General features: G+C 43.6%; 1 protein-coding gene across 1 annotated transcript in view; it reads left to right on the top strand.

Moving 5' to 3' along the window:
• nup37 (nucleoporin 37) overlaps positions 1-16093 on the top strand; it is a 40497-nt gene that overhangs the window by 1792 nt on the left and 22612 nt on the right. The window contains exons 2-3 of the mRNA XM_063059592.1: positions 4785-4909; positions 11065-11134. Coding sequence (XP_062915662.1) covers positions 4785-4909; positions 11065-11134 — 195 coding nt within the window. The remainder of the gene's footprint in view (positions 1-4784; positions 4910-11064; positions 11135-16093) is intronic.

Raw genomic sequence — 16093 nt, 5'->3', positions numbered from 1 at the left:
ACCTCTCCCGCATATTAATAGTGGATCCCTGATGCCCAGAAATTATGTACAAAATGCCAGAAATAGATTTTTTTGAGAGGGAGAGCGAGCATCCTGATTGGTCTTTCTTCGTGCTAAGAGTGGTCCCCATCCACCAGGCCACGAGGAAAGAATATGATTTGAAGATATGAGTCAGCTGCACCTTTCCTCATTCCCTGTCACGCACTGTTGAACTCGAACGCACACGAGCTCATTACGCACGCGTCATCCATGTCAGCATGGGAAGATCATCAACTCCTCGAGCTTGCAAATGACGGTGGGCTGAAAAGTATGTTTGACATAACATCTCTGCCGGCATTCTGGATCAAAGTCAAGGCTAAATATCCTGAGATAGCCACGAAAGCACTGAAAACCTTGCTTCCATTTCCAACATATCTCTGCGAAGTGGAGTTTTCTGCAATGAATGCAACGAAAACTAAATTGCGGAATAGACTGGACATAGGGAACCCCCTTCGAGTATCGCTGTCTCCCATCACCCTTCGATGGGACCGTCTTGTTGCAGGAAAACAAGCCCAGGGCTCCCACTGATTCAGCGATATTGGTGTGTTGCAATGATTTTATATGTTCATATGGGGAAAATATGTGCTGTGTGTTTAATATCCAAATGTTACTTAAAATATTATGATGCTATTGACTTATAATTGACTTATCACCTATATTCCAGTCGTGATTAACACTCCCACCCCCGATCGGCCGGTCCGCAAGAATATTGTCAATATTAAACTGGTCTGCAGTGCAAAAAAGGTCGGGGACCCCTGCTAAGTAGACGTATCAGTTTTCTCTGTGGGCGGGCTTTACAATCGACCTCAAAAATAATGACAGTGTTGCTCACTGCACTGTTTGCAAGAGTGACTTTTCTATTGCCCATGGTGGGTTAAGATGTAAAAGACATTGTTGAGGTGAGTTTAACAGGTGTCATTCGTTCATTAGCATAGCTAACGTTATTTAAACTAGCTGGCTGGCTGCTAAGGAGCTACTCTATTGATGTCCTACGTGATGAGGCCAAACTCCCTGTAGACCTGCTTAAAGTTGTAATAGAATAAACATGATAATATAATATAAGTACATATTTTAATGTCACATTTTCTGCACATACCCAATTTGGTTTACAGATTAGACAAAATCACTAAACAAAGTATTACACCTTGGAGGTCGATGGGGGTGGGGGGTATGGGGTTGCGGGGGCGGGGGTGCTACCTCCCTGAGATGGTGGAGCTACCATATTATATTGCAAGGACCTCTTACAGAGAGAACTTGACATGCAAGTTCACAGCTCCCTGAGCTTTCCTGTACAACTGGATCTTTGGTTTCCTCACTTGCAGATCCCAGTCAGTTCAGATTGGCAACAGCTTCTCCTCCACAATCTCCATCAGCACAGGTACACCGCGAGGCTGTGTGCTTAGCCCCCTGCTCTCCTCACTTTATACTTATGACTGTGCGGCTAAACTTAGCTCCAATGCCATATTTAAGTTTGCTGTCATAGGTTGAATCAAAAGTGGTGACAAATCAGCATATAGGAGGGAGATTGAAAATCTGGTTGGATGGTGCCACAGCAACCTCTCGCTTAACATCAACAAGACCAAAGAGCTGATTATTGACTCCAGAAGGAGGACACCGGAGGTCCATAAGCCAGTCGTCATCGGGGGATCGGAGGTGGAGGGGTCAGCAACTTCACATTCCTCAGCATTGTTGTATCAGAGGACCTGTTCTGGGACCAGTTCCTCAAAGGGACAACAGCATCATCTCTACTTTTTTAGAAATTTGCGCAGATTCAGCATGCCATCTAAAACCTTGATAAGACTTCCACTGAAGCTCGGTGGAGAGTTTACTGGGTAGCTGCGTCACAGAATGGTATAAAAACACCAGTGCCCAGGAACAGAAAAGTCTACAGAGAGTATTACTTCTGATTTGTCTTCCCTTGCATATTAGATGTTTGTCAGTCTTTGTTATGCATAGTTTTCATAAATTCGATTGTATTTACTTACTTTCCTGAAAATGCCTGCAAGAAAATATATCTCCATATGGTGGTATATGCATACATTATTCACTTTGAACTTTGAATTCTGGTTGAGTATATTGCCTTCAATTCTGGTCACGCCACTATGAGAGGGATGTGGCGGCTTTGGAGAGTGTGCGGAGGTGGTTTATCAGGGTGACTGCTGGATTAGAGGGCAGATACTATGAGGAAAGATTGGACAAACTGGCTATTTCTCTATCATAGTGGAAATTGAGGGAGGACCTGATAGAAGTTAATGAAATTGCAAGAAGCAGAGATAGAGTAGATAGCCAGTAACTTTTTTAGAAAGTGAATCAGACTTATTATCTCTGATGTCGAGTGTAGCTGCTTCTTTAAAGCATTCTGAAAACTAGTGTTTTTTTTTTGTACAAATGACTTTGTTATAATTCTTATTGTAACCTGTAGGGTGACGGGGTGGAGATGCGTCTCTACCAAAGGCCGTGTAAGATGCTTTTTCCCTTTGCTAGCCTGCAGGCCAGCCTTGGGCAAAGTGTGAGGGGGATCTCATGGAAACATATCGAACGGCCTAGACAGAGTGAATGTGGAGAGGGTGTTTCCTTTAGGACCAGAGGGCACAGCCTCAAAATTGAGGGACGTCCATTTAGAACAGAGATGAGGAGGAATTTCTTTAGCTGGAGGTGGTGAACCTGTGGAGCTCATTACCACAGGTGTCTGTGGAGGCCAAGTCATTGGGTACATTTAAAGCGGAGGTTGGTAGGTTCTTGATTAGTCAGGGCATCAAAGGTTACGGGAAGAAGGCAGGAGAATGGGATTGAGAGGGATAATAAATCAGCCATGGTGGAATGGCAGAGCAGATGCGATGGGCTGAATGGCCTAATTCTGCTCCTTTGCCTTGTGATCTTATGCAAAGGTTTCATCAAGAGACTGCATTTCATAGATTTATGTTCCCGTTCTCATGAAATACCATTCATTTCCACTGCTGTGTGAACAGACATGGGTCAAACACTGACAGATACACCTGGTTTGGATGGAGTTTCTTTGTTGGCATGGATCAGTTGGGCCAAAGCGCCCATTCCTGTTTTGTAACGGTCTGAGTTCTAAAATACCTATTTGCACCAGGGGTGCTGGTAAACTGACCTCACTTCATCTGGGCAGGAGGAATGAGCTGGAAATTTTCTAAAGGAAGTTGGAGATGAAATGTTTGCAGGTTACGGGGAATTAGCCAACACACTTTTCGTCCCTCTTCCCTCCGGGAGAAGGCTCAGGAGCTTGAAGACTTGTACGGCCAGATTTGGGAACAGCTTCTTTCCAACTGCTGAATGGATCCTGACCCGGATCTGGGCCATACCCTCCAAATATCCGGACATGCCTCTCGGTTTTTTTGCACTACCTTACTTTCCATTTTTCTATTTTCTATTTATGATTTATAATTTAAATTTTTATATTTACTAATTTTTACTATTTTTCATATTTTTAATATTTGTAATCCAGGGATTGGGAAGCACAGAATCAAATATCGCTGTGATGATTGTACGTTCTAGTATCAATCATTTGGCAACAATAAAGTATAAAGTATTTTCTGTTAAAAGATGGCGTAGCTGCATAAAGGCCAAATGGCCGCCTGGGCCCTCACAGCATAGCTATCATTTTGTCTAACACAGGGGATTCTGCAGACGCTGGAAATCTTGAGCAACACACACAAAATGCTGGAGGAACTCGGCAAGTCAGGCAGCATACATGGAAGGGAATAAACAGTTGATGTTTTGGGCTGAGACCCTTCATCAGGACTGGAACGGAAGAGGGCAGAAGCCGGAATAAGGAGGTCGGGGGAGGGGAGGAACGCGAGCTGGAAGGTGAAGGGTGAGACTAGGTGAGGGGGACGCTGAGTGGGTGGGTAGGGTGTTGAAGTAAGAAGCTGGGAGGTGATTGGTGGAAGAGATAAGGGGCTGAAGAAGATGGAATCTGATAGGAGATGAGAGTGGACCATGGGAGAAAGGGAAATGAGAGGGAGGTGATAGGCAGGTGAGAAGAGAAGTGGTGAGAGGGGAGCCAGAATGAGGAGTGGAAACTGAGAGGAGGGGGAGAAATTACCAAAAGTTGGAGAAATCGACCTTCATGCCATCAGGTTGGAGGCTACGCAGGTGGAATGAAATGAGGTGTTGCTCCTCCCAGCTGAGTTGTGCCCTCACTGTGGTGATACAGGAGGCCATGGTCAGCGTGTCAGAATGGCGAGTGGAGTTAAAATTATTCTTGCCTAATTATTTAAAAACATTGTCTCTTTGCGATTCTTTTGTCTGCTCTGGGATTTGAACCCTTAACATTAAATCTGATAAGTGTCAGTCATAAAGATCCTCACATCTGCGTTCCCCTCAGTAAGATCCCTGCTTTGGTTGCACTTCTCCTGCCTGTCCCCTAGAAACTTTGATTCCTTGAAGACCAACTGGCACAGTAGCGTAACGGTTGGCACAATTTACAGTGCCAGTAATTACCAGTCGGAGTTCAGTTCTCTCCACTGTCTGAATGTTCTCCCTGTGACCGTCTGGGTATCTTCTGGGTGCTCTGCTTTCCCCCTGCATGACGGGTTAGGATTAGTGAGCTGTGGGCATGCTGGTACCTGAAATGTGGCAACACCTATCTGATTTGATTTGATGCAAACGACTCATTTCACTTTACGTTTCGATGTGCGTGTGACAAATAAAGCTAACCTTTAACTGTCTGTCTATTCAAGGCATGTGAAAATCACAACCTCTTCATCCTGACCTTTTAGGAAGAAGATGCGGAAGTTAAAGGTATGGAATACAAGACCTTGCAGACCTTTTACAGAGGAGTGCGAGTGGGTGCCATTGCCTGGAGCCCAGAGACAAAGACCGACACACTGACGCCCCTGGTAAGGTAAGAGGGGGTTGTTAGTTATTCATTAACCCTTTTAGTGCAGGGTTTCCTTTTAATTTCTGAAATATACTTCAATTAAAAAAACAAAAAAAATTTTAAAAGAAATGGTTGGGTTGAGTGGTAAACACAAAATAATCTGCAGATGCTGGGTTCAAAGCAACACTCACAACACGCTGGAGGAACTCAGCAAGTCGGGCAGCATCCATGGAAAAGATTGGTCAACGTTTCGGGCCGGAACCCTGCAATCCTGACGAAGGGTTCCGGCCCGAAACGTCGACTGATCTTTTCCACGGATGCTGCCCGACCTGCTGAGTTCCTCCAGCGTGTTGTGAGCGTTGGGTTGAGTTGTTCTCCGATCCTGGCAACTTACTTGCAAACGTTTTGACACCATACTAGGGGAAATTGTTGGTGCACTATTAATTGTGGTACGTCCTCATAATGACAACCAGTCAGCTAATTGACAAGTACATAAAGACCAGGCTGTCAGAGGACACAACACAATAAACAGCACATTGATGGTGATGAAGTGCCTGCAAGTAAATTGCCAACTCAACCCAACCAGCAACCACCAAGCTACACATTTTCTGAAATATAGAAGTATCTTTTGCAGGAATATTACATTCTACTGTGTTTTATTGCATTTCTTTTTCCTGCTGCATCATATCTGGAGTCATGGTTTTGTTCCTTATTACACTGAAAAATAACAATAAACAATTCCAATCTCAAATCCACAGAATATACGTTACAGGAAATCCAATACAATCAGTATGTACCTTTTATAACATCTGTTGTGCCATCAAATCAATATGTTCTATTTCCAATTCACTTACACCACTCTCTGCTCTTCCTTGCACTACCTGAAAGCACAGTGTAATGATTGGATCTTTCTGTTCAAAATGGCGCCAAATGCAGTCTCCATCAAGGTTGTGGCTCAGATCTGTGGAAAATGGGGGAACTGCTTCATCGAGCACCTCCACATCATCCGCCACAAGCGGGACTTCCAGGTGGCCAAACATCTTAATTCTGATTCCCATTCCAACATGTTAGTCCATGGCTTCCTCATACCACGATAAGGCCACCCTCAGGGTGGAGGAGCAACATCTTGTATTCCATCAGGTAGCATCCAACCTGATGGCATGAATATCGATCTCTCTTTCCTTAAACAAATTTACCCCCTCCCTTCTATTTCCAACTCTAACTATTACCTCCTCCCACCTGCCTATTACTTCCCCCTCGATCCCCTCCTCCTTCCCTTTCCCCTATGGTCCCCTCTCCTCTCCTGTTGGGTTCCTTCTTCTCCAACCCTTGGCCTTTCCCACCAACCTGGCTTTTCCTATCCTCCTTCCCCTCCCCTCCTTTTTATTCTGGCATCTTCCCCCTTCCTTCTCAGTCCCGAGAAGGGTCTCGGCCTGAAATGCCGACTGTGTTCATTTCTGTAGATGCTGCCTGACCTGCTGAGTTCCTTCAGCATTTTGTGTGTTGTTGCTTTGGATTTCCAGCATTAGCAGATTTTCTTGTGTTTATGTTCAGCGTTACTTTGTCTTGTTTCAAGATTTGGGGACAGGGAGTGGAATTAGGGGTCAGGTTTGGGTCTAGAGACAGGGAGGTGGGGGAATTAGAAGCCAGACTGCTGCTCCACGTTCAAAAGCCAGAGACGCAGATGTGGGTCTTCTGTGGTTGGCTGACCGGCTGACAGACCAGCGAATCAGTGAGTTTGAGGCCTAGAATTCAGGGCCCCAGTCAATGGAGAGTTCAGCATTCAAGACCTACTGTTCAGAGTCCTCATCTGTCGCCATCAGTGGATGCTGGGGTCAGTACAGAAGATTGAAGCCTGAAGTTCGATTGGGATTTTTGTGTTGTTGTTCTGTCATTTGTTGTGTTCTGTGTTCTCCTGAACATTGAGGACACGCTGTGTTGTCACAAGAACATATGGCAATACTTGCGGGCTGCCCCAGCGCATCCGTAAGTACGTCAGCCGTTAACGCAAACTTTGCGTTTCACTGCACATTTCAATGTGCATGTGATAAATAGATCTGTATGGACGGCACGCGAAGCAGATTTTTTCGTTGTCCCTCGGTACACGTGATAATAATGAACCATTTTACCAAATCCCCTGGGCCTGACCATGTGTATCCAAAAACACCTTGGGAAGTGAGAGAGAAAAGACCAGAGAAACCCTGAAAGAACTGGTTGTATCATCGTTAGCCAAGGCTGAGGTGCTGGCAGGCTAGAGGTTGGTGAATGTTGCTTTATGTAAGAAGGGCAGCAAAGAGAAACCTGGAAACAGTAATACTAAATCAGATCATAAGACATAGGAGCAGAATTAGGCCAATCGGTCCATTGAGTCTACTTCGCCATTCCATTATGGCTGATTTATTATCCCTCTCAATCCCATTCTCCTGCCTTCTCCTGGTAACCTTTGACACCGTTACTAATCAGGAACCTATTAACCTCCATTTTAAATATACCCGATGACTTAGACCCCACAGCTATGGCAATAAATTCCTCAATCTGTTATGCCTTCCCTTGTACTACCTCAATACACTGATGTAATGAAATGATCTGTGAAGAGGGAATGCAGAACAAAGATTTTCACTGGACCTTGCAACAAGTGACAAAAATAAACCAATTTTCCACTCACTACTGACAGGGTCGGCAGTGAGAAACCACTGTAGAGGTGTCTGAAACTAGAGTGTTTGTATTTCGGATAAGGTCGTGAGGTAATGTTGCAGCTCTACGTATAAAACCTGGTTTAGACCACCCTTGAAGATTCGTGTTCAGTTCTGGCCACCTTATCATAGTGTTGAGCACCTTCTTGCTAAGTCCCATACAAACAACAAATAACTCTCAGTGGATCAGTCATAAGTGTTTATTTTACTTACTGCAAGGGAAGACCAGTAATACACAAGAGCTGGTGATTGCTTTGGAAAAAAAACTGACAGCAAAAGTCACTCTTATATACAATTGTATGTACCTGTGCCAGATCAAGGACAGGATGTATTCTGTTCATCTGTTTAATCAGTGTACATGGTGTTCTTTCAGTAATGTATCTTCTGGTCTGCAATTGTTGAGGACTCTGATTCCATTGGCATAATGTTGCACAAACATTAGTGGCAAAGCACTCTGATACAATACAGGTTCTGTTTTTTTTACAGATTAAAAAAAAATGCCATTTTGCTACTCCAAGAATAGTACATTTCCACAATAGGAATGATGTGGAAGCTTTGGAGAAGGTGCAGAGGAGATTTACCAGGATGCTGCCTGAATTAGAGAGCATGTTTTATGAGGATAGGTTGAGTGAGCAAAGGCTTTTCTCTTTGGAGTGAAGGAAGGTGAGCGGCAACTTGATAGAGGTGTACAAGATGATAAGAGGGCACAGCCAGAGACTTTTCCCCAGGGTGGAAATGACTAATAGAAGAGGGCATAACTTAAAGTGTTTGGAGGAAGGGTGGTTTGGTGATGTCAGAGGTGGGTCTTTTACACAGAGAGTGATGGGTGTGTGGAACTCACTGCTGGGGATGGTGATAGGGACAAGAACATTAGAAACATTTAAGAAACTCTTAGGCACATGGATGATAGAACAGTGGTGGTCTGCGTAGGAGGGAAGGGTTAGATTGATCCTAGAGTGTAGGTTAAAAGGACAGCGCAACATCATGTGTCAAAGGGGCTGTACTATGCTGTAATGCTCTATGTTCAGCTATAGCTCTTAAATCTCATTTTTGGATTCACATTAATAATCTTCCTCTTGTAGCAACACTGAATGCTCAGCATTCAGCAGATCAGGCAGAGAAATAGAGAGAGTCGATGTTTCAGGCCAAGACCCTTCATCGGTCTTGAAGAAAGACCTTGGCCTGTTTATTCCCTTCCATAGATGCTGCCTGCCCTGCTGAGTTCCTCCAGCACTTCGTGTATAATTTTAATGGAAAGTATGGGGTGGGGGGGTGGTGTCAGAGGTAGGATTTTTATACTAGGGTGGTGGGTAAGTAGAGCGTGCTGCCAAGGTGGTGCTAGAAGCAGATACATTTGGGACAGTCAGATAGTCATATGGATGAAAGAAAAATGGAGGGCTATGTAGTAGACAAGTGTTAGATTGCTCTTAGTTTGTGTTAAAGGGTCAGCACAGCATTGTGGGCTGAAGGGCCTGTACTGTGCTGTAATGTTCTATGTAAGGGGGGAGAGGAGAGGTTTAATGGAGCTGAGGAAGAATGTTTTCACCCAGAGGGGTTTGGAGTCTGGTACTCATTGCTCAAGGAGATGATGGAGATAGAGACTAACAGATTTAAGATGGTAGATGTGAAGTTACAGCCAGCTGAGCAGTGGTCCAGGACAGGGGTCCTCAACCTCTTTTGCACCACGGACTGGTTTAATATTGACAATATTCTTGCGGACCGGCCGACCGGGGGTGGGGGGTGGGTGTTCAAGTAGGGTTAAACTCACCTCAGCATGTCTTTTACAGTTAGGGTTGCCAACTTTCTCACTCCCAAATAAGGGACAAAAGTAGAGTAGCAGTCAAATACGGGACACTTGTGTTTACCCGGAGAAAGACTACCATGACCATGAAGCCTTGCGCGGGCACCTGCGTGCGCGGATGTGACGTGCGTACGTGCCGATTTTTTTTTTCCCACAAATTGGTTTTGGCTTAATCTTCCTGACTACCCTGTACATACATTATTTCTACTTTATATAGGCTGTGTATTTATCATATTATTCCTGTTTTTACTATATGTTCGTGTTGTTTTAGGTTTATGTGTTATTTGGTATGATTTGGTAGGTTATTTTTTGGGTCTGGGAACGCTCAAGAATTTTTCCCATATAAATTAATGGTAATTGCTTCTTCGCTTTACGCCATTTCGGCACGAACAGTTTCATAGCAACGCTCTACCTTAGCGGGGGAAATACGGGACAAGGGCGGTCCTGTATGGGACAAACCAATTTAGCTCAATATACGGGATGTCCTGGCAAATACGGACTGTTGGCAACCCTATGTTCAAGTTCAACAGTGCGTGGCAGGGAATGAGGAAAAGTGCAGCTGACTCGCATCGTTTCCTCGCGGCCCGGTAGTACATGCTTTGTGGCCCGGTTGTTGGGGATCACTGGTCTAGGATGGTGAAGCTGTATCATGGGCTGAATGGCTTTCTCCCTATCACCTTTATTAAATCAAATTCCTTTTTTTCTTTCATTTCTTCTTTGATTTTGTAAATGTCTTGGTGTTAACATATCAGAGGATCTGTCCTAGGACCAGCACCTAAGGGCAATCATGAAGGAGGCACAGCAGCGTCTCTGCTTTCTCAGACGTTTGTTTAGATTTGGCATGACATCTAAACTTGGTCAAATTTCTATAGATGCACAGTGGAGAGTGTCCTAACTGGTTGCATCATGGTCTAGTATGGAAACACCAATGTCCAGGAATGGAAAAATATACAGAAAGTTGTGGAAGCAGCCCAGTCTGTCATGGATAAAGCCCTCCCCTTAATTGAGCACTGCCACCAGAAATCAGCATTCGTCATCAAGGACCCACACCACCAGGGTCAGGAACAGTTATTACCCTACAACCATCAGGCCACGGCTCAGCTGGCTGTAACCTCACATCTACCCTCTTAAATCTGTGAGTGTCTGTCTCCATCACCTCCTTGGCCAGTATGTTCCAGACTCCACTGAACCATCAGTGTGGATAACTTTACTCACCTCAACACTGAACTGATTCCACAACCTACAGATTCACTTTCAAGCACTCTTCAACTCTTAGTCTCTGTATTTTTTCCCATAATATGTCATCTTTTGCACATTGGTTGTTTGTCCGTCTTTGTGTATAGCTTTTCATAAATTCTATGGTATTTCTTTTATTGTAAATGCCTACAAGAAAATGAATCTCAAGGTAATATCTGGTGACACCTATGTATTTTGATAATAAATTGACTCTGACGTTGAAATTAATAGCTTATTAATCTGAATTTAAATCCTTCATGTTGGGAGTTGAACTCGAGTCTCTGGGCCTAGGGATTATTCACTGGGTAATTGAATTACCTGGCCACTGTTGATGGGCTGGAGGGCCTGTTTACCTCCCCCTCCCCCAACCCACAAATAAACTGGGTGATATTTTCCATTTGCAGTAGTTTTAACACCGTTTAAAATAATTTTTCCTCCGACCCTCACAGGTTATGCACAGCGGATGCCGACAGGAAGTTACGGCTACTGACGTCTGATCTGAAAGGCAGCACGTGGAAGGTGAGCTGCCGGACGCGGCCTGCCCTTGGGTTGGGGGAAGTAACGCGTACAAATTGCTGGAGGAACCCAGCAGGTCAGTCTGTGGAGGGGAATAAACAGTCTGCGTTTCAGCCTGATACAGTTCATCAGGACTGGACAGGGAGGGGGAAGAGTCTAGAATGAGAAGCTGGGGGGAGGGGAAGGAGAATAAGCTGGCAGGTGATAGGGTGATGCCAGGTGAGGGGAAGGTGGATGTGTTTAGTAAGAAGCTGGGAGGGGATAGGTGGAAGAGGTAAAAGGCTGAAGAAGAGGGAATCTGATAGGAGAAGAGAGTGGACCATGGGAGAAAAGGAAGGAGGAGGGACACCAGGGTGAGGTGATAGGCAGGTCAGGAGGAATGGAAAAAGAGGGGAAGGGGAGAAATTACTAGAACTTCTGGTGGACAAGTAAAGCTAATCTTAAAACAATGTTAATATTTACCATTCATCAGGACTGGAAAGGAAGGGGGAAGACACCAGAATAAAAAGAGTGGGGAGGAGAAGGAGGATAGCTGGAAAGGGATAGGTAAAGTCAGGTGGGTCAAAAGGTAATGGGCTGGAGAGGAGAGGAAGGAATATGATCGGGTTAATCAAGATAATTTAAGTGAAGAGGTTAGACAATGTAGGGGTGAGGTTCTTAGTGAACACCCTGATGTGTTGGAAGCCAGCTGTAGTTAGCGATGTCGAGTTTTCTTTATGAATTTAAGAAGGCTATTAATTGTAAAGGTCAGACGGCTTCAGGAAAGGATGATGTATGCTATTGTATTTTTAAACATATGACTGACAACTTTTGAGATAATATAAAAAATTTTTGGATCATATTTGGAGATTAGGCCATCTTCCCTCTTCATGGAAAATGGAAATATTAGTGCCTGTTCTAAAACCTGGGAAACTCCCATTGTATCCTTCCAGTTATAGATCAATATCAGTCACGCCCCATTTGTGTAAACTTATGGGATGTATGGTAACAGAGCAGTTACTTTATTGTCGCCAAACAATTGATACTAGAGCGTACAATCATCACAGCGATATTTGATTCTGCGCTTCACACTCCCTAGAGTACAAATTATATTTTGGAAAATAGAGGTGATATAGCATTTTATCAGAGCGGAATTCGGAAGGGTAGAATGACGTTGGATTCAGTTTTATGTTTGGAAGATGATATTAGGAAAGTACAGGTAAATAAAGAAGTAATAGAAGTATTTTTGATATATAAAAAGCTTATGATGTGTTATGGATAGGAGGTCTTTTGATCAAATTATGGGAATAAAGAGTGAGGGAGGCTGTTTAATTTTTTTCTGAGTTTTTTATTTGGATGGTCTATGCAGGTAAGGGTGGGTAAAGTATATTTGGGATTCTATGAGATAGAGAATGGGACCCCACAAGGCAGTATTTGTAGCCCTTTATTGTTTAATATTATGATTAATGATATTTTCTCTGAGATTGATACTGGGGTGGGTAAATCATTTTTTGCAGATAATGGGGCTTTACGGATTAGAGGTAGAAATTTCAATTTAACTGTATATAGGATGCAATTAGTTAATGAGGTCGAACAGTGGGCAAATAGATGGGGTTTTAAGCTTTCAGTAGCAAAAACACAAGTTATGTGTTTTACAAAGAGGATTAATAGCCCTGCACTTGATATGAACTTATATGTCAAACTCTTGAGCAAGTGTCAGCGTAAGATTTCTCAGCATGTGGATGGATAATAAGCTGCCAGGGAAGTACTGTATCAATAAAATAATTGATAACTAGAAAGGAGCATTAAATATTCCCAGGTGTTGATGTGGGTATTCTTGGGGTACTACATGAAAATCTTTGTTGATCATTATATTTGTTTAATTAGATCTATTCTTGATTATGGCCGTGTGGCTAATGGATCAGTTTCATCTTCAAATGTAAAATGTGTGGATGTGATACGGGCAGAGGCTTTAAGATTGTGTTGTGGTGCAGTAAGGTCATCTTCTGTTTCAGCTTTACTGGTTGAAATGGGACAGTTACCCTTGCAGTTGTGGAGGTTGAAGTTGTTGTTAACGTACTGGATTAATTTGATCACCCAGTTAAGGTGTGTTGGGGAACTGCCGGGAACATCACAAAAAGAGTGTTTTTAGTTTTGCGTGGCTGGGTTCTAATCGTGCTGGGAATATGGATTTGCTGGGTTATGTAATATGTCCCACTGTGATTTTTTTCAAATGACTTTAGTTGATTTTAGATTACATGATTTAATGAAATTAAGAATGCTGATATGTCTGAGAGTCTGTCAGTTCATCAATATATTAAGGAAAATTGTTATGCTACGTTGACCATTTTTTACTGATAAAGATAATTTAACTAGGAATACTGGTGTGGCTGTTTTTGTGCCTGAATTACAGATAACAATAAAGAAACACCTTACTAACTATTTATCCGTATATACAGCAGAATTGTTGTCTTCATTTTGGATTTAGAGTGGGTGGAGGAAATTTGACCTTGCAAAGTTGTAATTTGTTCAGATTCTTTTTCAGTTTTGTTCTAGCAATAGGTCAGATTTACTGCAAGAAGCTCTTAAAAGCTTTATTTCATATTCAAAATATTGGTTTACATGTCTACTTCTGGGTCACTGCATGTGGAGTTTTGAGGGGAATGAGTGGGTTGATTGTTTGGCTAAGAAAGTTGTTAAAAGTCCATCTGTGGGTGTAGACATTCCACTTAGCAAATCAGAAGCTAAGGGGTTGGTGGGGCTAAGAATTAGGGGATTATGACAAGACTTGTGGGATAAAGGGAGACCCCTTTAGAGAATACATAGCACTGTTGGGTTGATGCGAGAAGGGGGTACAACAAGAAGGGAAAGAATTATATTCATTTGACTTAGAACTGGGCGTACTATGCTTAATTATTCTTTGTATCTTGTTGGAAAACATCACTCTGGGGTGTGTAGATTTTATCATCATTATGAAAAAGTTGAACACAGTCTCTTACAATATGAAACGTATAAGGCTGAAGGAAATCAAATGCAGGCTGCATTACTAGCTTTGGCAACTGAGAGTTGTCATTTAAAAACTTTACTAAGTGATGGAAGTTACTTTAATTTAATTCACAATATTGCCTTTCATTATTTACATTCTATAGGATTTTTTTAGATTAATTTAGTTTTTATTTGATAAAGAACTAGTAGGGGTTTTAATTCCCAACTCTACACCACAGTCCAGTGCGTGGCGGTAATGCACCTTTTACGTTGGATTGCCAATCGCCAGAGTTGGAAGAAGAAGAATCTGAGAGGAGATGAGAGTAGGCCATGGGAGAAAGGAAGGGAGGAGGGGACCCAGCGGGAGGTGATAGGCAGGTGAGGAGAACAGGAGAGGTGACAGAGGAGCCAGTGTGGGGAATGAAAAAGCAGAGAGGGGGAAGGGGAGGAAATCAGGTTGGAGGTCTCCCAGATGGAATCTGAGGTGTTGCAGGGCTCTGTGTGTGTGTGGGAAAGAGGAATGGGGCTTGTGAGATGCTGCAGGGCTGTGTGGGTGGGTGGAACGGGGCCTGTGAGGTGTGTGTCTGTGTCTCTCTCACTCTGAGGGAAAGAGGAATGGGACTTGTGAGGTGGACCACTCTTAGTCTGGCCTGTACCCTTTGACCTGATTGGCATGGGTGACCCTACCAAGAGCCAAAGCATCAAACTCTGACTCCAACCGACACCACTCTCCAGGTCATTGAGGCTCCTAGGCCTCAAAACCCAACGACGAGGTTGTGGTCCTCTTGGAGGATGTTTCGATGTACACATGATCAATGTAAATCAGTCAATCTGAGCCAAGCTCTGCATTCTATCAATGTCCTGTTCTCGCCTACGTAAACCTTCTGCGCTATTCATAGTGCTGTCAACCTTTGTGTGATCTGCAAACTTACTAATTCACCTTCCACTTCGTCATCCAAGTCATTTATAAAAGTTACAAAGAGCAGGGGTAGTTGCCAGGGAAGTAAGTTCAGCCTAGCCAATCCCACAGATTCACATTCAGATTTATTTATCACATAAATAAATCAAAACATACAGAGAAACGTGTTGTTTTTGTTACCAACCGACACACCTAGGGATGCGCTGGGGGCAGCCCCCAAGTGTCACCAACATAATGCTCAGCAGAACACAACAGGAGTTAAGATTCAAGAATCAAAGTACATTTATTATCAAGTTTTCTATACACTCTGAGCTCTGTCCTTTCACAGACAGTCATGAAACAAAGAAACAATGTGGAACCCGTTCAACAAAACATCTAAACACCCATGAGCAAATCGCTCAAGAGGCAAAAAGTGAGTGAACAACACATAGAACATCAAACATCAAGCCAGGAGTCCAGTAGTATTCAGCTTAGTTCAGTTTGGCATCGTGCTGCTAGCCCACGGCAGGCTGCACGCAGGGCCATTTTTCGGTGAAGCACCCCAGTCCGTATTGATCACCCTGATCAAACTGCTCAAAAACAACAAAATAAAAGTAGCTAGAATCCATAAATACATGCACCAAAGTCCCTCAAAACAGGTCCACAACCTTGCTGATCAATCCTTGTAGCACAGAACCCAAGGTTCCTGCACTTTCCTCCAACAGCAGCTGGCAGTCAAATACAGGCAGATAGCATCAAACACCTGCTGTCCTCCATTCTCATCTCCGTCAACTTCAACCTTGCTCGACATCTCATTCGGAGAGATCATGGGCACGTGTCCCGTCTCCAGGCTTCCAGGCCAGACGCACTGCGCCGAACCTCACCGACCTCACTCGCAGCAGCAAAGCGTCAGATCACTCAATTGGTCCAAAACCGTACCATCAAAATGTAAATCAAAGGTTGCAATCACACACAGCTTAGTAGTAGAATCACATTTGGCAGAAGTAGTAGTTTCATGAACTGTCTGTAAAATGCAACAAGGAGCAAAGCAAGTTTCTTTACTCCCTCAACCCACAGGCACGGACAGTCCTCCATCTCCA

The sequence above is a fragment of the Mobula hypostoma genome, chromosome 9 (genome assembly GCF_963921235.1).
Source record: "Mobula hypostoma chromosome 9, sMobHyp1.1, whole genome shotgun sequence".
NCBI lineage: Eukaryota > Metazoa > Chordata > Chondrichthyes > Myliobatiformes > Myliobatidae > Mobula > Mobula hypostoma.
Note: the sequence above shows the minus strand (reverse complement) of the source record. Positions and strands in the feature narration are given on the sequence as shown.